Here is a 21,702-nt window from a genome sequence, read left to right on the forward strand (position 1 = left end):
ACTACAATACAGGGTAAAACTAATTAAACTGGTTGGTGATGGTTCCAATGAAAATAATAAGGGCTGGATTCAATCTGTATCGCGGAAGATCCAAGTTAAAATGTAAAGGTCATTTCCGATTGAGCCGACATATGCAGCGTTTACCGTGAATGCAGTCTCAACGAACACGAGAACATTGCCTTTAAATTTTAAATCGAGCTATAACGTGGATCTTCCGCGATACTTCTGTGATACGGATTGAATCCAGCCCTAAATGTGTGCTAATCAATTAGTGTTGTATGTATGACTGTATGGCGAATCTTTTCTTGCTTGGCCAAAAGTCCAGCGCTATAGCGCGCTTGTAATTTAAAGGTAATTTCCGATTGAGTAGACATATGCAGCGTTTACCGTGAACGTAGTCTCCGCTAACGTGGGAACATTGCCTTTACATTTCAATCGCGCTATAGCGCTGAACTTCGGCGATACGGATTGGATTGAGCCCTAACCATTTGAGAGCTGGTAATTCCTGCCACCTCTATGCACGTTCTTTCAGTCAAGCATTTCACCCATTTTCAGCCTTATTATTTAGTTAATCAATTCTGTTTCACTGCTGAGATGTCATGCTAGTGATGCCTACTGTTTCCTTCTGCTGTAACCTACATTATATGAAGAATCTACTGTATGTAATGCATTATAAATAGTTAATGTGCTTTTAAATAAATGTATGATGATTGGGTTAATTTTTCTATTTGTTCATCTGTCTAGCAGGTCCTCATTTACCTGTGATATCTATGCACATTTATCACCGCTACGTAGGTGCTTTTCTCCTCTTCAACTAGCCAGATGGAGCTATAAGGTAAGCGGTACAAACGACAGCAGTCAACTGGCCCATTTTTCACACTCAAAACATGCAGAAGAAAAGGCACTAGTATAAGCAGAGAGATGTATAGCTCCTTTTCCCATCCGAAAGGCGGTACCCTACGCAGGACAATGTTCCCAAATGGAATCAAGGTTCGAAATGATTATGTTTTAGTCAAATATATCCGTTTAGGCTTCTTGCGTTCAATTTGCAGTCAAATTATACATTTTTGTATTATGTTCCGGCCCCCCGACTATCTGCTCAAGAAGAAATTGGTGTAATGTGATGCTTTCCCGATGAGCAGTGGTTTCCTATGGAGTTTGCTTTGCTACATAAAAAAATCCACGTAGCTTGGGGAAATGCAATTCGTTCTGAAGTAAGCCTATACCACAAGTCACTTCTTGACGTTAGCGTACACAAAGAGGTGAGTATGTCTGCTGGTGACAGAGGGCCCTTGTTTTCCTCTGTATCTCTATGATGCTGTGGCTGGAGGTCCCAAGGCCTCAGAACCCTGATGAATGGACCATTACAGGACCCTTGACCAGGACTCACCCTAAGTACATCATGTAGAATGATTTTATACTGATTTTGTGCTGTTGAATCGTTTGTGTTATTCTCATTTAGCTACACTTACCAAAGGCACTCGTCACAAGGCTACCATTAAATACCTACCGAAGGATGTGTGACGTGATAACGCATTGCTTTCAACTGGTCACCTTGAGGCTTGGCTTCAACAGATAGAATCTAGTTCCTTAAAAATATGTGATTTTATTAATATATCCACAGGAAATATAACTTGAGGAAAAGAAATTACCTTGGTATGGCACAACAATACAGAATCTTATTAACATGTAACTTAAAGAAATGTATGAATTAAATGATATGATATGCAACATGATGACAACTCTTGTTTGGTGATTGACTGTAAACCAGAATCTCATCAGATAGAAAGGCAAAGACCCTGTCCATCAGTGATCAACAAGCCATAGTCTGTTGTACAAAAAAGAAATGGCAGACCTGTGATTCACCACAGAAATAAAGCAGCTTTTCTTTAACATGTTAGGAATAACTGTCACAACACAACCTCTTTTCCCCTTTAAATAGCTGACACACAGCCATACTGTACATACATCCACCACTCCTTTCCTTTGTGTGTCCCCCTCCCAGGACAGTAGACTATGCTTCAGTCGAAGACAGGAGCACAGGACAAGCACAAGTCCCCTGGGCCCTTCACCGGCAACAACCCCCGCTATGATGCAGTTTGGCAAGTCGTTGGCTTAGGAGAGAAGGTCCCAGTTCAGTTCAGTTCAGTTCTGCTCTCAGCAGCCAAATAATACCACAGTCTTTTAGAGGCTCAAGTCCTGTGATTTTAAATGAAGGAGAGGATATTGGTTACAGGCATTTAGGGTTGAGACGACCCACTGTTTGGCACAGGTGTGGATGGAGGAACTGGGGGGAGTGTTTTAGGGATGGACGGATATTTGAGTGAACTCCCTGTCAGACAGAGCTGAGTTTGACCAGGCCTCTGACAGAGTCCTCGTGTAGAGAGTCCTGGCTGGCTGGGTTGTAGAAGCCCTGAATAGTGTGGCTGTGTCCCAGCGGGCTGCCACAGGGGAGCATGCCCGGTGGCGAGGGGGCTTCCTCGGGCGTGAGGAAATGGTGGTGGCCGCCGTCCGTGTGGTGGTGGTGGAGCGCTTCGCTGTGGTCGTTCCGGAGGGGCAGCATGCCATTGTCACAGCTGAGGTTGGGGGTGGAGCTGGGGGGTGTAGGCTGGCCCCCCAGCGGCAGGGCTCCAGAGCAGGGACCGCCTAACGATGTCCTGCCCGGTAGAGAGGCCTTGTCTGTGAGGATGACCGGCTCACTCTGCATCAGGGGCGTGGCGGCAGCCTGCAAAACGAATTTGGTGCTCTGAATGCACTGGTCTTGATCACACTGAGACAGGATAAATGGAGAAGGGTCGGAAAGGAGGAAGAGAGAAAGAGAAGGAGAGATATGGAGGAAGAGAGAGATGGAGGAAGAGAGAAAGAAGGAGAGAGATGGCGGAAGAGAGAAAGAAGGAGACAGATGAGGAAGAGAGAAAGAAGGAGAGAGATGGAGGAAGAGAGAAAGAAGGAGAGAGATGGAGGAAGAGAGAAAGAAGGAGAGAGATGGCGGAAGAGAGAAAGAAGGAGAGAGATGGCGGAAGAGAGAAAGAAGGAGAGAGATGGCAGAAGAGAGAAAGAAGGAGAGAGATGGCGGAAGAGAGAAAGAAGGAGAGAGATGGCGGAAGAGAGAAAGAAGGAGAGAGATGGCGGAAGAGAGAAAGAAGGAGAGAGATGGCGGAAGAGAGAAGGAAGGAGAGAGATGGCAGAAGAGAGAAAGAAGGAGAGAGATGGCGGAAGAGAGAAAGAAGGAGAGAGATGGCAGAAGAGAGAAAGAAGGAGAGAGATGGCGGAAGAGAGAAAGAAGGAGAGAGATGGCGGAAGAGAGAAAGAAGGAGAGAGATGGCGGAAGAGAGAAGGAAGGAGAGAGATGGCAGAAGAGAGAAAGAAGGAGAGAGATGGCGGAAGAGAGAAGGAAGGAGAGAGATGGCAGAAGAGAGAAAGAAGGAGAGAGATGGCGGAAGAGTGAAAGAAGGAGAGAGATGGCGGAAGAGAGAAAGAAGGAGAGAGATGGCGGAAGAGAGAAAGAAGGAGAGAGATGGCGGAAGAGAGAAGGAAGGAGAGAGATGGCAGAAGAGAGAAAGAAGGAGAGAGATGGCGGAAGAGAGAAGGAAGGAGAGAGATGGCAGAAGAGAGAAAGAAGGAGAGAGATGGCGGAAGAGAGAAAGAAGGAGAGAGATGGCAGAAGAGAGAAAGAAGGAGAGAGATGGCGGAAGAGAGAAGGAAGGAGAGAGATGGCAGAAGAGAGAAAGAAGGAGAGAGATGGCGGAAGAGAGAAAGAAGGAGAGAGATGGCGGAAGAGAAAGAAGGAGTAGAGATGGAGGAAGAGAGTGACAGTGAGAGTAGGGAGAGTAATAAGACGTGAGACAGAGGGAGATGTGGGGATAGAAGAAGAAGAAAAACAGATGAGAAAGGAGGAGCAAAAGGTTAACATGAGGAGTATAGTGAATGAAATAGAGAGAAGAGAAAAAGAGAAAAGATCTTGTTAGTAACCTTGTTAGAATGCACAGTAATCCAACACCAGAGAAAAACACACTAGGGCTGACCCCACTTAGTCGACTGGTCGATAGGCTGTTGGTCGACAGAGTTCTTTAGTCGAGCAGTAGCAAAACATTTTTTTATGTTATGGTGCACAAGACACCTGTCTGATTGGCACCAGTCAGAGTGGACTGATCCATTGCGGAGGCCGTGGGGATGGCACAGTCCATCACTAAGACATGCTACTGAAATTGTATATGGTTATATTATGTACAAACAATGGTGCAACACTAATAATAATGTAACAAATGCATTTTCTCCCACGTTGGATATATCAGTGCACTGTTGAATTGGCTCATTTTCCTAGACCATGTTGCTATGTGCATAATAGTAAAGTTCATTCATCATATTGGTGTTGAGAACAACGAGGCGGAGGCAGCAGCGGAGTGAGGAGACGAGAAAACAGCTCTTTCCTTAATAGTCTAAGAAAAGTGAGGAGAGAGGAAACCAACTTAATTAGGTCTATAATCAATAGCCTAACTGTTAAATGTGCCTGACTTTATGAATCATCCATATATATCTACAGAAATAAGACAGATCCTGCTTCTGTTGCGTGTTTGAGTGTTTGTTTAATAGCCTACTGATTCTGTGAGCTCCAAACCTCACGCAGCCACAACATGTCAGATAAAGCAATTTCTCAAATGTGGCTGTTTTTAATCTTTGCTATGCTGTAATAAAGGGCTCTCTGGTATTTACACTGTTCCAAAAGGTCCGAAAAATTATATTGTAATCTAAAAGCACTTGTTTGTCACACATAATGCGCAGCTCTCACTCCTATACCCTTCTTTTTCTTCATCTCCTACGATTGATCATCATTATAATAATAAGTAATGTCATTATCATTAGTAAGCTTAGTACAGCAGCCTTGAGCTGTAGGCCTAGAGTGCATCCTGTTTAGCGGTCTTAATACCTTAACTTACTTAGGCCTGTATTTCAATATATAGGCTACTGTATCAATCAATCATTCTTACGTTCGTTCATGTCATCACACAGCATACGAGTCATTCATGTTTTGAAATGCAATCAAGCATTTTAGTTTTAAAATGAAATAAAGCGACCCCTGAATAATTAGCGTTAACCATAAATAAACCGTTCCTTGTCGGCAATTACATTCACGAATGCAAACAAATGTTTTTTGTCTTTGCTGTAATAAAGGCTATACAAACTTAGAACAGACTCTCTGGTACGATTCTAATTTATGTAGTGTTGTTTACATTGTTCTAAACGGTCAGATGTTTATTTTATTTTAATCTAACAGCACCTGTTTGGCACACATAATATGCACTCAGCGCTATCTCCTTACCTTCTTTTTCTTGATCTCCAGTAGTTTCCACATCTAAATCAAATTTATTCCACACATTGATTTCCACTTTCCCTCCTGAGCAACCAGTAAACATTCCCCCGTTTCGAGTTTATTTTTCTTGTCCTCTGCATCCATTTTGCGGTCATGTGTTACGTTTTATTTTTTTAAGGGGTGGATTAGCTTTAATATTGCAGATAGATTGTGGGTTCTGTCAATGTAATTGTCTGCATCCTTTCCAATCCCCCATATATATATTTTTAAAAAGATTTCTTCCTTTATTATTTTACCCTAATCCTACCACTCCTCCCCTAAGTGGAGAAAAATAATGGTCAACATTACTTAGGCTTCTACTTACAGCTTATACATACTATATACATTTTACGGACACTGTATATTTTACATCAGTTATCTTTTTTTATTTGTGTTTATTTGTTTTTAGTCCCACCCTTCAGCTACCCTCAACCCCTCCCATCTATCTCTGAAAACCATCCAGTTTTGATTTCTAATTGCCATATTTTTCAACTGTGCTGTAATATTTCACAAAAGTACTGAACCTTTCTATTCTCATAGCTTCTACAGATTGTAAATTAAAGATTAATATTTTTACTAAAAGTATTATATTATTGATTGATTGACTATGGCTTTTCAAGTCACCCAGGAGTGCTATTTGCAGAGTTAGTTCCATGTAAATGTTGCAATTCTTCAGCCCTTCCTGAACCTGTGACCAAAAACAAGTTACATATGGGCAGTACCAAAATAAGTGATCTAATGATTCTGTCTCTTTGCAGCAAAATCTGCAGAGCTGGGATGGTTGTATCTCCCATATACATAACATTATATTGGTTGCATAATGTTGTATAATAATGTAAATTGAAAAACAATGTTTTGAATCCGGCGTTCTGTGTATCAGTTCATAAACCATGTGATATGGAATCGGCACATCGAAAAATACATATTTCAAACTATTTTGCAACCTGTATGGTGCAGCTGTCAATTTCTTTGTCCTTCAATTAAACTGATGTGATTATAACTAATTTATTGATGTGATTATGATAGGCTATAGGTCAGGCCCCATTAGTCACATAAAGAGAACAAGGATTGAGGGAATAGGGAATGTTTTTCCTAAACAAATGAGGGATTTCGGTAACAGAACTTTTCAGTCAGAAATGGCTGTAATTATGTTGCAGCTTCAGCAACACGGACAGCACGATAAACACTGTTGATGTTCTGTGGCGGTCACTGCAGCAGGCAGGAGAGAGGGGCAACGGTTGCTAGTCACAGAGGCACTCGCTGTCTGAGCCTGGCCCGGCACAATCAAATCAACTGCGGTCGGAATCTCTCTAGGGTCACTTGTGTGTCTTAATTATTTCATCAAACAGTGTGCTTAAAGCATCAGACAAGCTCAGTGCCTATAGTTGTTTTTATTAAAACACATAGGGCAGGGTTCCCCAACTGGCAGCGGTTTTATTTGCCCCCAACATTTTTGTTGTTGTCGGGGACAGCCCTAAAATACACAGTATTCAATGTGACTCAAATGCATAGTGAAGTCAATACATGGAGTTGAAACAGTAGGCCATTAAGTCAGCTAATGATTTAGCTCTGTATCTCTGTAACCTAAATAGTGTCCATGTAAATCAAACATCTAAATGGACTGGGAATCAGCCAGCAGTGCACTGTTGTTTTAGCCATTGAACTAAATGAGTCCTTGTCTAGCCTATCTAATAATAAGGACCCTGGGCCTAAACACCTCCCTCTGCAACTGGATCCTGGACTTCCTGACGGGCCGCCCCCAGGTGGTGAGGGTAGGCAACAACACATCTGCCACACTGATCCTCAACACGGCGGGCCTCTCAGGGGTGCGTGCTTAGTCCCCTCCTGTACCCCCTGTTCACCCACGACTGCGTGGCCAAGCACGACTCCAGCACCATCATTAAGTTTGCCGACAACACAACGGTGGTAGTCCTGATCACAGACAACGATGAGACAGCCTATAGGGAGGAGGTCAGAGACCTGGCAGTGTGGCGTCAGGACAACAACCTCTCCCTCAACGTAAGTAAGACAAAAAGGAGCTGATCGTGGACTACAGGAAACGGAGGGCCGAACACCCCCATTCACATCGCAAAACTGAAGGCAGGCAGAGTGCACTCAGACAGACAGAGACACAGAGAGAGAGAGCGAGAGACATTTTGATTTGAAAGTGATAGAAGGTCATCTGTCCCTCACATCTCAATCATCTGTCTGACTAAGCATAAACTAGGTTAAGAGTGTTTGTTTTAACTTAACAAGTTTATTTGATCACTTTCATATCAGTCAATCTCCTTTTATGAGCTTGGCTTCTTTTATAGCCACTCAGACAACTTAACCCCTGGACTGAAACTGTTTTGCTAGCCAGTACAGTAGCTAGATAGTAGTTCTGCTCCTAGAAGCCTGGCACGGGAGGCTATTCTCACATGGCAGGCTCCTAGTCTCTTCTTTGAAGCATAGCTACTGAAGGAGAATGCTCCAGCCAGTAGGCATCATCTGTATAGGAGGCAGAGATCTGAGCGCTCACTGACAGAGCCCTTATTGTCTCCAATACTGTCTGTCTGCTGGTACCAGCCAGGCCTGGCGACAAAGACACTTTTCAAAGAGCATTATACACAGGGATGAGAACATTAACAGCCAGGGCACCGGCCCCACCCCACCCCACCAGACAAACAGACATTGGGAGAGAAGAGAGACGCTGGAATCTACAGTACATTAACCTATTGGAAAACCATGGATACCGGTAGCTGAGAAAGCGTCACACTGTATTTGCCTCTTAGACCGACAGGAGCAAGGTCCATTTGGAGAGATCCTTTAACGTGGGCTATATTTCATCATGATTAGTTTAGCCCCAATGTCAGCTAGTTAAGATCGAAAGCTTCTCTTTGACAAATGCACAAATGAGCTCCACGATCCCATCACTTTTCCAAATCTAATAATAAGGGCCAGCTTTGGCAAAGTTGCACTCCTTAGGTTACTTTCTAAAAGCATTTATAAAAAGTTTTAGCTCCATACTGCCCTTTGGAAAAAGAGGCATTATTTACTAATGAGCTTTGACTATCTCCTTGGCTGTAATTACTTTAGAGGCTGGGGAGGGTGAGTTGCTGGACAAGGTTGGGTCTGGGACTGCTGCCCACTGTTCTGCCCAGTTGTGTGTGAAGGAACAGGGGGGAGAAGAGCCAGCTATTTCCCAAAGCACTGGCTGTCATTACCCATGTTGGCATGCTGCTCTGTGCTAGGAGCCTGTGAGGTATTGAAGTTGAGCTCTGAATTTTAGCCCTGGTCATGAACCGGTCATGGTCAGCAAACTACAGGAAGAGCAGCTGGCACAGCGCTAGGGAGAGAAGAAACACAACTAACCAACCCTGGCCTAGCCTAGCCTGAACGAAGCCCTGCATGTCTGCTCTTGATCTGCCTGACTGACTGACTGCATGACAATCTGACGCACATTTAGGATATATCTTAAGTGATTCAGGCAATTAAATGATGACAGCTGTCTAAACATTGATTCATTCTAGGGCTCTTCAAGCTAGATTATTAGTTTGACACATAGGTGAGAAGCATTCTATTAGTCATTTGTTTAATGAATTAACAATCACATGCCAAGTAGACACCACAGAGATACTGAGAGAAAGTGAAAGTCTGAAATGAGTTGTGTGTGTCATCATCCATTACTCGACAAGAAATGATCAAGTTGAAACAGCAGTCCATAAAATTCCTGAGTCTATATTTGTACCGCTCTGTAGTCTAAAAATAGCTGCCAGCTACAACAGAAAAGGAGAAAAAACATTACAAAATGAGATAAAGATGTGCTGGTAAGAAATAGAGAGAAAATGGACAGCGAGAGGAAGAACAAAGCTGATGGTGTTTTAACTAGAGGCCATGGCCACTGTTCTAGATGCCACGTCGCCCACAGATACTGTTCTCCCACGGTTCTCTCAGTCACTTCCTGACTGGGGCCTAATGTGACGGATGGTGTAATATGACATGACGTTATCCTTGTAATCTGTTGCAATGGTGAAGAAGCTTCTCTAGATCAGCCTACAATGGCTTTACAAAACAGATACATTGAAAAAACAGCAATACTCTACTGTACAGTACTGTCTTGTCCACACTCGATGATTATTAGTTCCCAATTTGCCTACGTACATTGACAGACTGCCTTTCACTATTACAAATCAAATCAAAGTTTATTGGTCATGTACAGTCGTGGTCAAAAGTTTTGAGAATGACACAAGTATTGTCTTCACAAAGTTTGCTGCTTCAGTGTTTTTAGATATTTTTGTCAGATGTTACTATGGTATACTGAAGTATAATTACAAGCATTCCATAAGTGTCAAAGGCTTTTATTGACAATTACATTAAGTTTATGCAAAGAGTCAATATTTGCAGTGTTGACCCTTCTTTTTCAAGACCTCTGCAATCCGCCCTGGCATGCTGTCAATTATCTTCTGGGCCACATCCTGACTGATGGCAGCCCATTCTTGCATAATCAATGCTTGGAGTTTGTCAGAATTTGTGGGTTTTTGTTTGTCCACCCGCCTCTTGAGGATTGACCACAAGTTCTCAATGGGATTAAAGTCTGGGGAGTTTCCTGGCCATGGACCCAACATTTCGATGTTTTGTTCCCCGAGCCACTTAGTTATCACTTTTGCCTTATGGCAAGGTGCTCCATCATGCATTTTCCATCACCAAACTGTTCTTGGATGGTTGGGAGAAGTTGCTCTCGGAGGATGTGTTGGTACCATTCTTTATTTTGGTCTGGAGACATGCTTGGCCAGTCCATCACCTTTACCCTCAGCTTCTTTAGCAAGGCAGTGGTCGTCTTGGAGGTGTGTTTGGGGTCGTTATCATGTTGGAATACTGCCCTGCGGCCCAGTCTCCGAAGGGAGGGGATCATGCTCTGCTTCAGCATGTCACAGTACATGTTGGCATTCATGGTTCCCTCAATGAACTGTAGCTTCCCAGTGCCGGCAGCACTCATGCAGCCCCAGACCATGACACTCCCACCACCATGCTTGACTGTAGGCAAGACACACTTGTCTTTGTACTCCTCACCTGCTTGCCGCCACACACACTTGACACCATCTAAACCAAATAAGTTTATCTTGGTCTCATCAGACCACAGGACATGGTTCCAGTAATCCATGTCCTTAGTCTGCTTGTCTTCAGCAAACTGTTTGCGGGCTTTCTTGTGCATCATCTTTAGAAGAGGCTTCCTTCTGGGACGACAGCCATGCAGACCAAGTTGATGCAGTGTGCGGCGTATGGTCTGAGCACTGACAGGCTGACCCCCCACCCCTTCAACCTCTGCAGCAATGCTGGCAGCACTCATATGTCTATTTCCCAAATACAACCTCTGGATGACGCTGAGCACGTGCACTCAACTTCTTTGGTCGACCATGGCGAGGCCTGTTCAGAGTGGAACCTGTCCTGTTAAACCGCTGTATGTTCTTGGCCACCGTGCTGCAGCTCAGTTTCAGGGTCTTGGCAATCTTCTTATAGCCCAGGCCATCTTTATGTAGAGCAACAATTCTTTTTTTCAGATCCTCAGAGAGTTCTTTGCCATGAGGTGCCATGTTGACCTTCCAGTGACCAGTATGAGGGAGTGTGAGAGCGATGACACCAAATTTAACACACCTGCTCCCCATTCACACCTGAGACCTTGTAACACTAACGAGTCACATGACACCGGGGAGGGAAAATGGCTAATTGGGCCCAATTTGGACATTTTCACTTAGGGGTGTACTCACTTTTGTTGCCAGCGGTTTAGACATTAATGGCTGTGTGTTGAGTTATTTTGAGGGGACAGCAAATTTACACTGTTATACAAGCTGTAGACTCACTACTTTAAATTGTAGCAAAGTGTAATTTCTTCAGTGTTGTCACATGAAAAGATATACTCAAATATTTACAAAAACTTGAGGGGTGTACTCACTTTTGTGAGATACTGTACATGGGACAGCAGAGTTGGCTGTGTGTGAGTGCGAGTGTGTTTGTGAGTACAGGAGTATGTGTCTGTATGAGGTGTGTGTGTGTGTGTGTGAGCTTGTGTGTGTTTTGTGTGAGTGAGTCTATCTTTGTCTCGTACTACAGGAGATGGCGTGATGGCTGTTCAACAGTATGATGGCCTGGAGATAGAAGCTGTCTTTCGGTATTTACATGACGACCAACTATGATTCAACGGTGCTATATTTCAATGGAAATTATTTATCTTGTTTAGTCAAGCAAACACATGCACATTCTCTTAAGTTGGTGACTAAATATAGATTTAGTTAGTGGCGACACATTTCAATGGTTCCCTGTGAAAATTAATAACTGTAGTATGTTACACATAACAATAACAACTGGTCCTAACAGATGGACTCTATTTCTACATGTGATAAAGCGATGGAATGTCAAACCTGTCTCCCAGCCAGCACAACCAGCTCAAGTATTCAACAGTTCCAGATGGCCATGACACATCTTTAGAACAACTCACTAAAACCAGAGCTACCATCCGGGACACTGGATTATTCTAACAGCCTATTGGATGAAAGTTCTGAGGAGTGTAGCGAGTAGTGACTGTTCATTAGAATGTAGGAGAAGGGAAACCGTCCTCTTTCTTCCATTCCCTGCAGGACTGGTGGGGTGAGGTTGACATTTACACTTCCACTCCCTTTGTTCTGAGACACTCCAACACCAATTACACTGTCTGCTGACAGGGCATTGTTTAAGTCAGACTCACTCCACCAGGGTACTGTAGGACCCTTCTCTCTAAAATAGCATTTATTCTCATTTCCTCTCCCCATGTCTGTTACTGTCTCTCTCCCCTGTCATCCCTTTCTTGCCATCTATCCATCAATCTGTTTTTGCCATGCCAAAACCTCCCAGCACAAGAGTTAGATTGTCAGCATGTCCAGTCAGTCTGCCTGATAAACTTGTGGGAAGCAGAGGGGGAAAGAGAGTGCACTGCACGAGCACAACACACGTCCCTCCCTAGGGATCTCAGAGATGTCAGAGAGGGGGAGAGTGTGACGAGGGGGGGGAGCCAAGGAGTCACACAGCATGAGCACGGTCCATAATGACATTGCATGTCGCGCACACACACCAACACCCACCCACCCAGCCCCTCCTCCCTGCAGCTGACCTATTTCCCAGCCATAATGCCAAATCACTGAGCACCATGGGTAAAATCTGTGTGAATAATAACAGAAACAATCCACTATTTGGAATCCCAGCAGTTGACTTGTTCCAATCTGTTGACCAGATATGGAAATGAGATTGGCAAAATAGATTTGGCTTTTTAGATTGAGAGGAGCTGGAGGGAGAGAATGAGAGATCAACAGCCTTGTCAGTTGGCTTGCTAGCTTGGGATGAGGGGAGCAGTGGTATTTATTCATCAATCCTAACTGGGGGAAAAGAAAGAGAGAGAGCGAGAGAGAGACTCTAAACCTACTCTGCCCTTGACCCCATCGCGTGGAAACAGGGCCATGGTCCAACTCTAAATCAATTACCAATGTTGATGATTGCAATAATACACCATGATGCTGCTGGTCATCATAATTCCCCAGAGTTTGATTGGGATAGTTTATCTATCTAGATGGCAAGGCAGACAGTAGAGCCGTTTGTTTACAGATGAAAAAAAGAGCAGGATATAAGACAACAGCTAGACAATCAGGCTACTATGAGAGGAGAGCTGGAGAAGCTGGCACTGCCACACAATCAGGGCCTGGCACAGCAACCGCTGCCATACCCTTTCCTGGGTTTTTCAGGTTGAGTCAGCCAAAGATGATCACTGTGCAGCCACCCTCCACTCAAGGCCCGGAATGGCTGACCCAATGATATCACTGTTCAACATGCTTGATCTTTCATAAGGAACCTATAGCTATCTAATCTTCAAGAGGCCAAGTGATATATGGTAATAAAGGCAATACATAAGCCATATTAAGATGGTGGGTGTGGTTTGGTTTGGTTTGCACTGACATGGTCATAAGTAGGTTTGGAAAAGACACAGAGTGGAGAATGGCTCACCATGTGGCTCTGTGATTGGGTGGATCCATACATGGTGATGCCATTGGTTGGCGGGGTGGGCTGCGGCGTGTCTGATTGGACAAAGCCTCTTCTGTCGATGAGACTGAGGAGAGAGAGAGAGAAATATCTGAGAAAACCATTCAATAATATCAGAATATTTTAGATCCCTTCCTCGACAAGTGAATAGGGCTACAGCCCAAGTCTATTTCAATTCTGTACTTTGAGGCAAGGCAGACACTTGTGAATTTGCAGAGATTTGTGAATGAAATACTTTGCTTTCCTTGCAGACATCCTTACACAATGTAACTCAATGTTTATTTTTATTTTTTAGTCATTTAGCAGACACTCTTATCCAGAGCGACTTACAGTTAGTGAGTGCATACATTTTTCATACTGGCCCCCCGTGGGATGTTAAGAGGATACAGAATACAGATGAAATTAGATGACTTTCTGAGAGTCAATACTGTGAGTGAATAGGAGGGCCAAAAGAACCACACAGAGAAACCCACTAAAGGAGCGTTGTATCTAATGTTTCACTCTGTATGCAGGCTCTCCTCTTGGTATTCAATCATTGAGGTCATACAACGATCAGCGGAGTGAATCATTATCTCTGTTCTATCATTACCATTGCTGGGCTGGCACATGGCTGGTTAGACATGAACCTGCTGAGGTTAAGCAAGATGATTGTCTTATAGTGTGTGTGTGTGTGTATATTTTTGTGTGGCTGAGCACGTACAGTAGCAATCAAAGGTTTGGACACACCTACTCATTCAAGGGTTTTTCTTTATTTTTACATTGTAGAATAATATTGAAAACATCAAAACTATGACATGTAGTAACCAAAAAAGTGTTAAACAAATCTAAATATATTTTATACTTGAGATTCTTTAAAGTAGCCACCCTTTGCCTTGATGACAGCTTTATACACTCTTGGCATTCTCTCAACCAGCTTCACCTGGAATGCTTTTCCAACAGTCTTGAAGGAGTTCCCACATATGCTGAGCACTTGTTGGCTGCTTTTCCTTCACTCTGCCGTCCGACTCATCCCAAACCATCTCAATTCGACCATGAAGGCCTGATTCACACAGTCCCCTCTGAACAGTTGATGTTAAGATGTGTCTGTTAATTGAACTCTGTGAAGCATTTATTTGGGCTGCAATTTCTGAGGCTGGTAACTCTAATGAACTTATCCTCTGCAGCAGAGGTAACTCTGGGTCTTCCATTCCTGTGGCGGTCCTCATGAGAGCCAGTTTCATCATAGCGCTTGATGGTTTTTGCGACTGCACTTGAAGAAACGTTCAAAGTTCTTGACATTTTCCGGATTGACTGAACATCATGTCTAAAGTAATGGACTGTCGTTTCTCTTTGTTTATTTGAGCTGTTCTTGCCATAATATGGACTTGGTCTTTTAGCAAATAGGGCTATGTTCTGTATACCCCCCCCCCCCCCCCCTACCTTGTCACAACACAACTGATTGGCTCAAACGCATTAAGGAAAGAAATTCCACAAATTAACTTTTAAGGCGGCACACCTGTTAATTGAAATGCATTCCAGGTGAGTACCTCATGAAGCTGGATGAGAGAATGCCAAGAGTGTGCAAAGCTGTCATCAAGGCAAAGGGTGGCTATTTGAAGAATCTCAAGCATAAAATATATTTTGATTTGTTTAACACTTTTTTGGTTATTTCATAGTTTTGATGTCTTCACTATTATTCTACAATGTAAAACATTTTTAAAATAAAGAAAAACCCTTGAATGAGTAGGTGTGTCCAAACTTTTGACTGGTAGTGTATGTGTCTAAGGATGCATGTGTGTTTGTATAAGGGGGTGTGTGGGTATGTGTAAGCACATAGAGAGACTAAGTCACGGGCTAACCGTGTAAGGCAACATCCATTAATCAACATGGAGGGGCTGTGTGTTGATATGAAACAGTAACAGCTCAGCTCTAATGGAATGTGTGTGTGTGCAGGGTAATCAGTAACAGAGAGCCTGTTGACTCAGAGCTAGCTAGTCTCTTACAGAAATTCACCAGACAGGCAGGTGGAGGTGGAATTGTGAAAACTGAAGACAAATAGAATGTACACACACACAGCTGCCCCCCTCCCTTGCCCACCACCTGCCCAGTGAGTACTGTCCCTTGCCACCCAGTAGAGTCATTACCAGTGAGTAATGATGTGGGCAGTGGAGGCTGAGTTGGGACTGTTACACAGAGTGCAGGCAAACACACTGACAGGCCCAGAGCTAAAAGCTTTTTTAATTTCTCTCCACTGTTTATCCCCCGGTTCCCCCTGGCCCTGTACATATGTTTTACCTAGAAGAGACTGTCTTGCCTCACTGTTAATAACCTGCTACAGACGCACTGTACCATGCCTTTAGGCGTGTCCCAAATGGCATCCTATTCACTATAGAGCCCTATGGGCCCTAGTCAAAATAAGTGCACTACATAGGGAATAGGGTGCTATTTGGGACACAACTTAGAGTTAAACCACCCGGTCAAGCCACAGAGGAGGTTCTGCATGTCGTGTTGTCTCGTCAGAGATGGGAAACCTGGGCTGTAAAGATAAGGGGAGATAGAGACTGAGTAAGTGTGAAGAACCAGAGCCTTCACCACAGAGAGTGTGTAGATTGTGAGGGGAGGCACTTAGGGTGTTGGGAGAGAGACAGAATGAGACCATAGGTCGTAACAGTCATGGAATGGGGTTTCAACTATGAGTTATACACACAGTGAGGTAATCCAAATGAAAAGGTTACATTGATGATGTGTCTGAATGCAAATTCTGTCGAGAAGGAAGTGTTGGATAAGACCAGCTAATAAGCAACCAATGGCTATGATTCTATAGATACAATGACTATGTGCATAGTTTGAGAGGTGCTGGAATCCTTTGTACTATCAGAGGTCTGAATGAGAAAAGCTGCATGCAGATGATTTCACAGCAGCAGCTCTCTAGAGACATCAAGATGAGCTCTGTGTGACAGACCTATTTTAGCTTTCTGACAATGCAGCAAATTACAGTCACGGGAAAAACAGTTTTCTCCTAGAATGAGAAGAACTATTGGATTTGAGATTTCTCTATGACAGAGGATGATTGCGTGCCATATGTTACATTCTGAGTAACTCCAAATATACAGAGCCAGATAATGTCAGACTCACATGCAAACACAGGCCTGTCCTTACCTGGGTGGTAGGGGTCCACACAGCGCTGCACAGCAGTTGGTGAAAATGTTTCCGTGGCTGTAGGGGTTATAATTGTCTTTCCCTTTTTTAGACGACCACAACCCTTTTATCTGAAACAGAAAAAGCCACAGTCAGAGCAGTAAACGAGGGGTTAAAAACATATTTGTATTTAAAAGGGAAGATCAATTTTCTCAGACTTTTGTCCGGGGGAACATTCGGTTCCTTCTGTATGTGTGTCTGTAATGTCCCAGGCAGCTCTACAGTGGTGAGTGATGAGGCAAACTGCCTGGAAATAAATGAGATCAGACTCAGATCTGGCTGTCTTCCACTAAACTCAACCATCCACTAGAGGAAAAACACAAACTGCTGCCTGGGTTTAGTAGTGTCTGTGTAATCTGGTAGGAGACAGGAGAAGGCTGGGGGTTTAGTAGTGTCTGTGTAATCTGGTAGGAGACAGGAGAAGGCTGGGGGTTTAGTAGTGTCTGTGTAATCTGGTAGGAGACAGGAGAAGGCTGGGGGTTTAGTAGTGTCTGTGTAATCTGGTAGGAGACGGGAGAAGGCTGGGGGTTTAGTAGTGTCTGTGTAATCTGGTAGGAGACAGGAGAAGGATGGGAGTACGGATGAACCCTGCAGGTACTGGATGTCTTACACATGAGAACTTCAGCAATTTAAGAGAAATCCAGTTAAACACTTACCAATCCTCTTAACTCGTGAAGCAGAGAGAGAGTGTGTGTGTGTGTGTACATGTACTCACATCTTCGTTTGTGGTCTGGTTGGAGCTGATCAGGTATGTGTGGAACCCAGACAGCCCCACTATGGACCAGATAGAGAAGAAACACACCACCACCTCCAGCACAGTGACCAAAGGGTTAAGGAAAATCTGACACACACACAGTCAATATGCTACAGCTCAGTAACAGGTGCATGGTATTGAAACAAGTTTGCTTCAAACCCTCTCCTTGCCCCAACCTGGGCTCGAACCAGGGACCCTCTGAACACACGAAGCATCATTACCTATCACTCATGCAAGGGGTAAATATACTTCAAGGTCTCAGAGCGAGTGACATCACCAATTGAAACGCTACAGGCGCGCACAGCTAACTAGCTAGCCATTTCACACCGGTTACGCTCTCTTATTGACAGACAGAGACAAACACACATCCGCTCTCCCTCCCTCACATACACACATCAAACACACAGAGCAGAGGAAAGGACATGTATACACATAGTACTAACAGCAGTAATGCCTGTCCTTTCTCTAGCTAGCCTGGCCCTCTGTTCATTTGGTAGTACAGCGGAACAGTGGTCTCAAAGAACAGGAGCAGCAGGATCGGAATCGGGATCAGAATCAGGAGCAGCGGCAGATCAGTGTTAGGGCTGGGCGATATGGCCAAAAGATGGCAGTATTTTTTTCACATTTCTGACGATATTTTATGTTTTTTGAATAATAAGTCCTAAATTTGCTTTATAAGTGGTGCGTGATCCTAGGGTGGCAACACATATATTAAGTGATTTTGATGGGTCTTTCTCCATAGTTTTTTTTATACTGTTCAACTAACTTAAACCAACAATTTCTGCATTTTCATCCATTTCTGCATTTCCTGAACTCATTTGAGATAATTTCCACACTGCCACGTAGGGCTGCGTGATATGGGCAAAAAAATCTAGGCCTTGTGTTTTTATTATTTTTGTTTGATTGTATTTTACCCACTTTTTCTCCCCAATTTCGATCTCCCCAAGGTCGAGTCATGCGTCCTCCGAAACATGACCCGCCAAACCGCGCTTCTTAACACCCGCCCGCTTAACCCGGAAGCCAGCCGCATCAATGTGTCGGAGGAAACACTGTTCAACTGACGACCGAGCCAAGTAAAGCCCCCCCAGCCAAACCCTCCCCTAACCTGGACGACGCTGGGCTAATTGTGCGCTGCCCTATGGGACTCCCGATCACAGACGGTTGTGATACAGCCCGGGATCGAACCCGGGTCTGTAGTGACACCTCTAGCACTGCAATGCAGAGCCTTAGACCGCTGCGCCACTCGGGAGGCCCTAGGCCTTATTTTTTACCAAATGTTGCAATTGCGATATGACTCACAATTTAGATCAAAACACTTGGGTGAACTATTGGAATCATGGAAATAGAATGCTTATTCCAATTCTATAGTTAGAATATAATAGTGGGCACTTTGAATACAGTGTTTGACATGACACCAAATGAAAATGCCAGGGAGGAGTAATTGTGACAGGTTAGGAACCAAAGTGTTGGTCAGTGTTTCCTAGGGGTCCCTATAATATTTGGCTACATTAAATGTTCTCTTAGCTACTTTATGGTTTCCCGGACACAGATTAAGCCTAGTCTACTCTATGTAGCTAACATATTCATATAGCTTTATGTAGCTAACATATTCATATAGCTTTATGTAGCTAACATATTCATGCTATGCCTATTCCTCTTTGATTTAGAAGATACTATTGCACAAACACAATGCTGATTTAGGCCTACACCATTACTGCTATCAGGCTGTATAGCTAGCTACGTTTACTCTGACTCAGAACATTTATTAGCTAGCCAGCTAAATAGCGTTAGCGGCTAACGTGATTCAGCCACAACTTGCTAAGAAAAGACAAACTGTTTGCAGATGTAAGAAACACAAACTAATAGTGTAATTATAGAACGCTTGTGAATTTATATTAAGAAGCAAAGAAACAGCATCGTTGTCATCAACATTGCTGCATTGATCATGCAGACTGAACGCAAGTGTCTCGTGGTTGAGCAACAACAAATGCGCTCCTTGAGTGACAGGGGGCAGGACTAGGTCTGTGTGGAAAGCGGCATGGAGAGAGAGAGAGAGAGAGAGAGAGAGATGACTCAAGTAGCGGAGTAAACTTTAAATGGACGTTACAAACGGTGTATCACATTTAACAAACTAAACATTCAAATACCGTTATAGAAGGTAAAGTAAAAAACCAAAATCGGTCTGTGCATCTATACCGGTATATTGTAAAATAGGGTATACTGCCCAGCCCTAATCCGAGTGAGAGGAGTTATGCAAAAGTGCTTCCCCTGGACTGCTGCTACTACTGTCATTCTGTCCTGACTCCTGAGCCAGCCTTGCATACACACACAGCCACATACAGAGACACCAGAATATATACACTAAAAGAAAAGAGACAACACACACGTACACACCACACACACACACAAACGTACACACACACGGGCAGGACAGAGTTAATCCAACTACTGTCTCCTCCATGATGACTTTCTGCCCCCTCTGCGGTCTCTCAAGGACAAGCAAAGGATGTCATCATTCACATACAGGAGACTGGTGAGATAGATGTTATCAGACCTCATTCCCCTGCCTGCCTTTTTAAAGCGCTGTGATGCTGTACAACATTGGGCTGCTGTGTTATCAGCTGAACCTGCCACGTGGTTCCTCACCAGAGGGCCTGACGTGCTTCTTATCTCCCTGAGAGAGGAGAGAGCAGCAGCTGCAGCATGCCTACAGACAAATGAAGCCCTACAGTCAGAGATACAGACACTCACACATCAAGCAGCCTGGCTGGCAGATTATAGATTACCCTAGGGCCGGGCCGTTGAAATGGAGAATACAGTCTACAGTTGTCTGGGAGATGAGGGGTGACTAGCGACACAGTTCTATGTTGAGGATTTGCACTTTTGTTGCTGAAAACTGAAAAGCATTCTAATAAATAAAAAATAAATCTATTGTAATAACTATTTGATCTGTGCAGAAAAAAATGCCTGGCCGTAAAATAAAAGCAAAACTACTGTTCCTCTGCAGTTGTGCAGAGACTATGGGTTGGCTAGCAGCTAGCTTCTAGTAGACGTTTGAATAGTAGTGGCCACAGGGTCAGCCACAGGGTCAGCCACAGGGTCAGCCACAGGGTCAGCCTCTTCACCCCAGGCAGCTGTCAACCTCTCGGAGGACACAACAAGACAAATCCTGCTGTTTGGAACACAACACCACTGAGAGAGGGAGGGAGGGAGGGAGGGAGGGAGGGAGGGAGGGAGGGAGGGAGATAGGATTGAGAGAGAGAGATACTGTACAGAGAGATAGAGACAATTTAGATGGAGAGGGAGGGAGGGAGCCACATAGAGGCCAAGTTGAGACAGCATTCATGCACAGCAGAGCTGAGGAACAGAACAGGTCACAGCATGGAAGAGGCAGGGACTGGTAGGAGAAGGGAGAAGAGGAGAGAGGAAACACACAACTTGCATCCATCACACCATTGTGAGAAAGGATATCTGGCAGGAGTGTCTTTGAGTGCGTTGAGGAACCCTTCTCGATGGGATCCTGCAGTGAGAGACAAGAGGAGAGAGTTTAATAACAGTTAAACATTCTAAAGAATCTAAAACTTCAATCAGAAATAAACCTTTAGACTGAGTGAGGTGAAAGGTCAGCTGCAGAGCTTGGCTTTGAATGGAGCTAAGCCAGATGTACTGTAGGCTGCTAGGGGATCGAGCCCAATACCTTCAAAGCTGACAACATACAACAATACCAGTTGGAAGGTCAAAATACCATGGCACCTACAATATATCTGACACTATGTTAGGGAGTGAGAGCCCTTCTCAAAAAGAGACAACATCGTTAGTCTACAGCGAAATGTTTTGACTAATAGGCTAGGATTATGAGAGCAGCAGAAGGGAACCTGTCTGTATTGGCACCCAAGATGATGATAAGCCTTCAGAGTATAAAGTGGCTTCCAGCTCTCCCTGTGCTGTGTATAGGCCTACACAGAATAATGCAGGGCGGATTGGATATCATACACCATAAACACTTAGTAGCTTTTCTATTCAGTCAGCAAGTTTATGCTGAAGCTGAGCAAGACAGAGCGCACCCACTTTAATTGCCATTCCATTTTAACTGCCATCTGGGATACAGGATAGAGAGAGTGGAGGAGAAGGAGCACAATCCAATACGGCCGTCTTGCCTAATTCAGTCACCAGAGACATTGATCTCTGTGCTGCTCGTCTCATCCATAACAGTGACAGGTGTTTCTCGCTAGGTGCCCTTCACAGCTACTCTGAGAGGACTACTGTAATTATATGGGCTGTACAGGAGAGATGCTCGTTAACCTTGTTATAGTGACGTGGGCCGACTCAATCTAACACTTTGTAAACAGAGCAGACTTCTCTTCAGAAGGAGACTAGA

The 21,702-nt window shown here is 44.1% G+C and overlaps 1 protein-coding gene across 4 annotated transcripts in view; it reads right to left on the minus strand.

The window, feature by feature from the left end:
• Window positions 1-1,586: 1,586 nt before the first annotated feature.
• Window positions 1,587-21,702, minus strand: part of LOC311146058 (palmitoyltransferase ZDHHC14-like) — a 104,781-nt gene continuing 84,665 nt past the window's right edge. For 2 of the 4 annotated variants that reach the window (XM_084182522.1, XM_084182521.1), the window contains exons 6-10: window positions 20,796-20,844; window positions 17,286-17,388; window positions 16,532-16,641; window positions 13,358-13,460; window positions 1,587-2,725 (exon numbers count right to left, since the gene is read on the minus strand). In XM_084182522.1, coding sequence (XP_084038648.1) covers window positions 2,336-2,725; window positions 13,358-13,460; window positions 16,532-16,641; window positions 17,286-17,388; window positions 20,796-20,844 — 755 coding nt within the window. In that variant the 3' untranslated portion in view covers window positions 1,587-2,335. Of the gene's footprint in view, window positions 2,771-13,357; window positions 13,461-16,531; window positions 16,642-17,285; window positions 17,389-20,795; window positions 20,845-21,702 lie in introns of all 4 variants that reach the window. The other 2 variants (XM_084182520.1, XM_084182519.1) reach the window with 1 other exon arrangement.

This window comes from Coregonus lavaretus (assembly GCF_964263955.1).
Source record: "Coregonus lavaretus genome assembly, chromosome: 18".
Taxonomy (NCBI): domain Eukaryota; kingdom Metazoa; phylum Chordata; class Actinopteri; order Salmoniformes; family Salmonidae; genus Coregonus; species Coregonus lavaretus.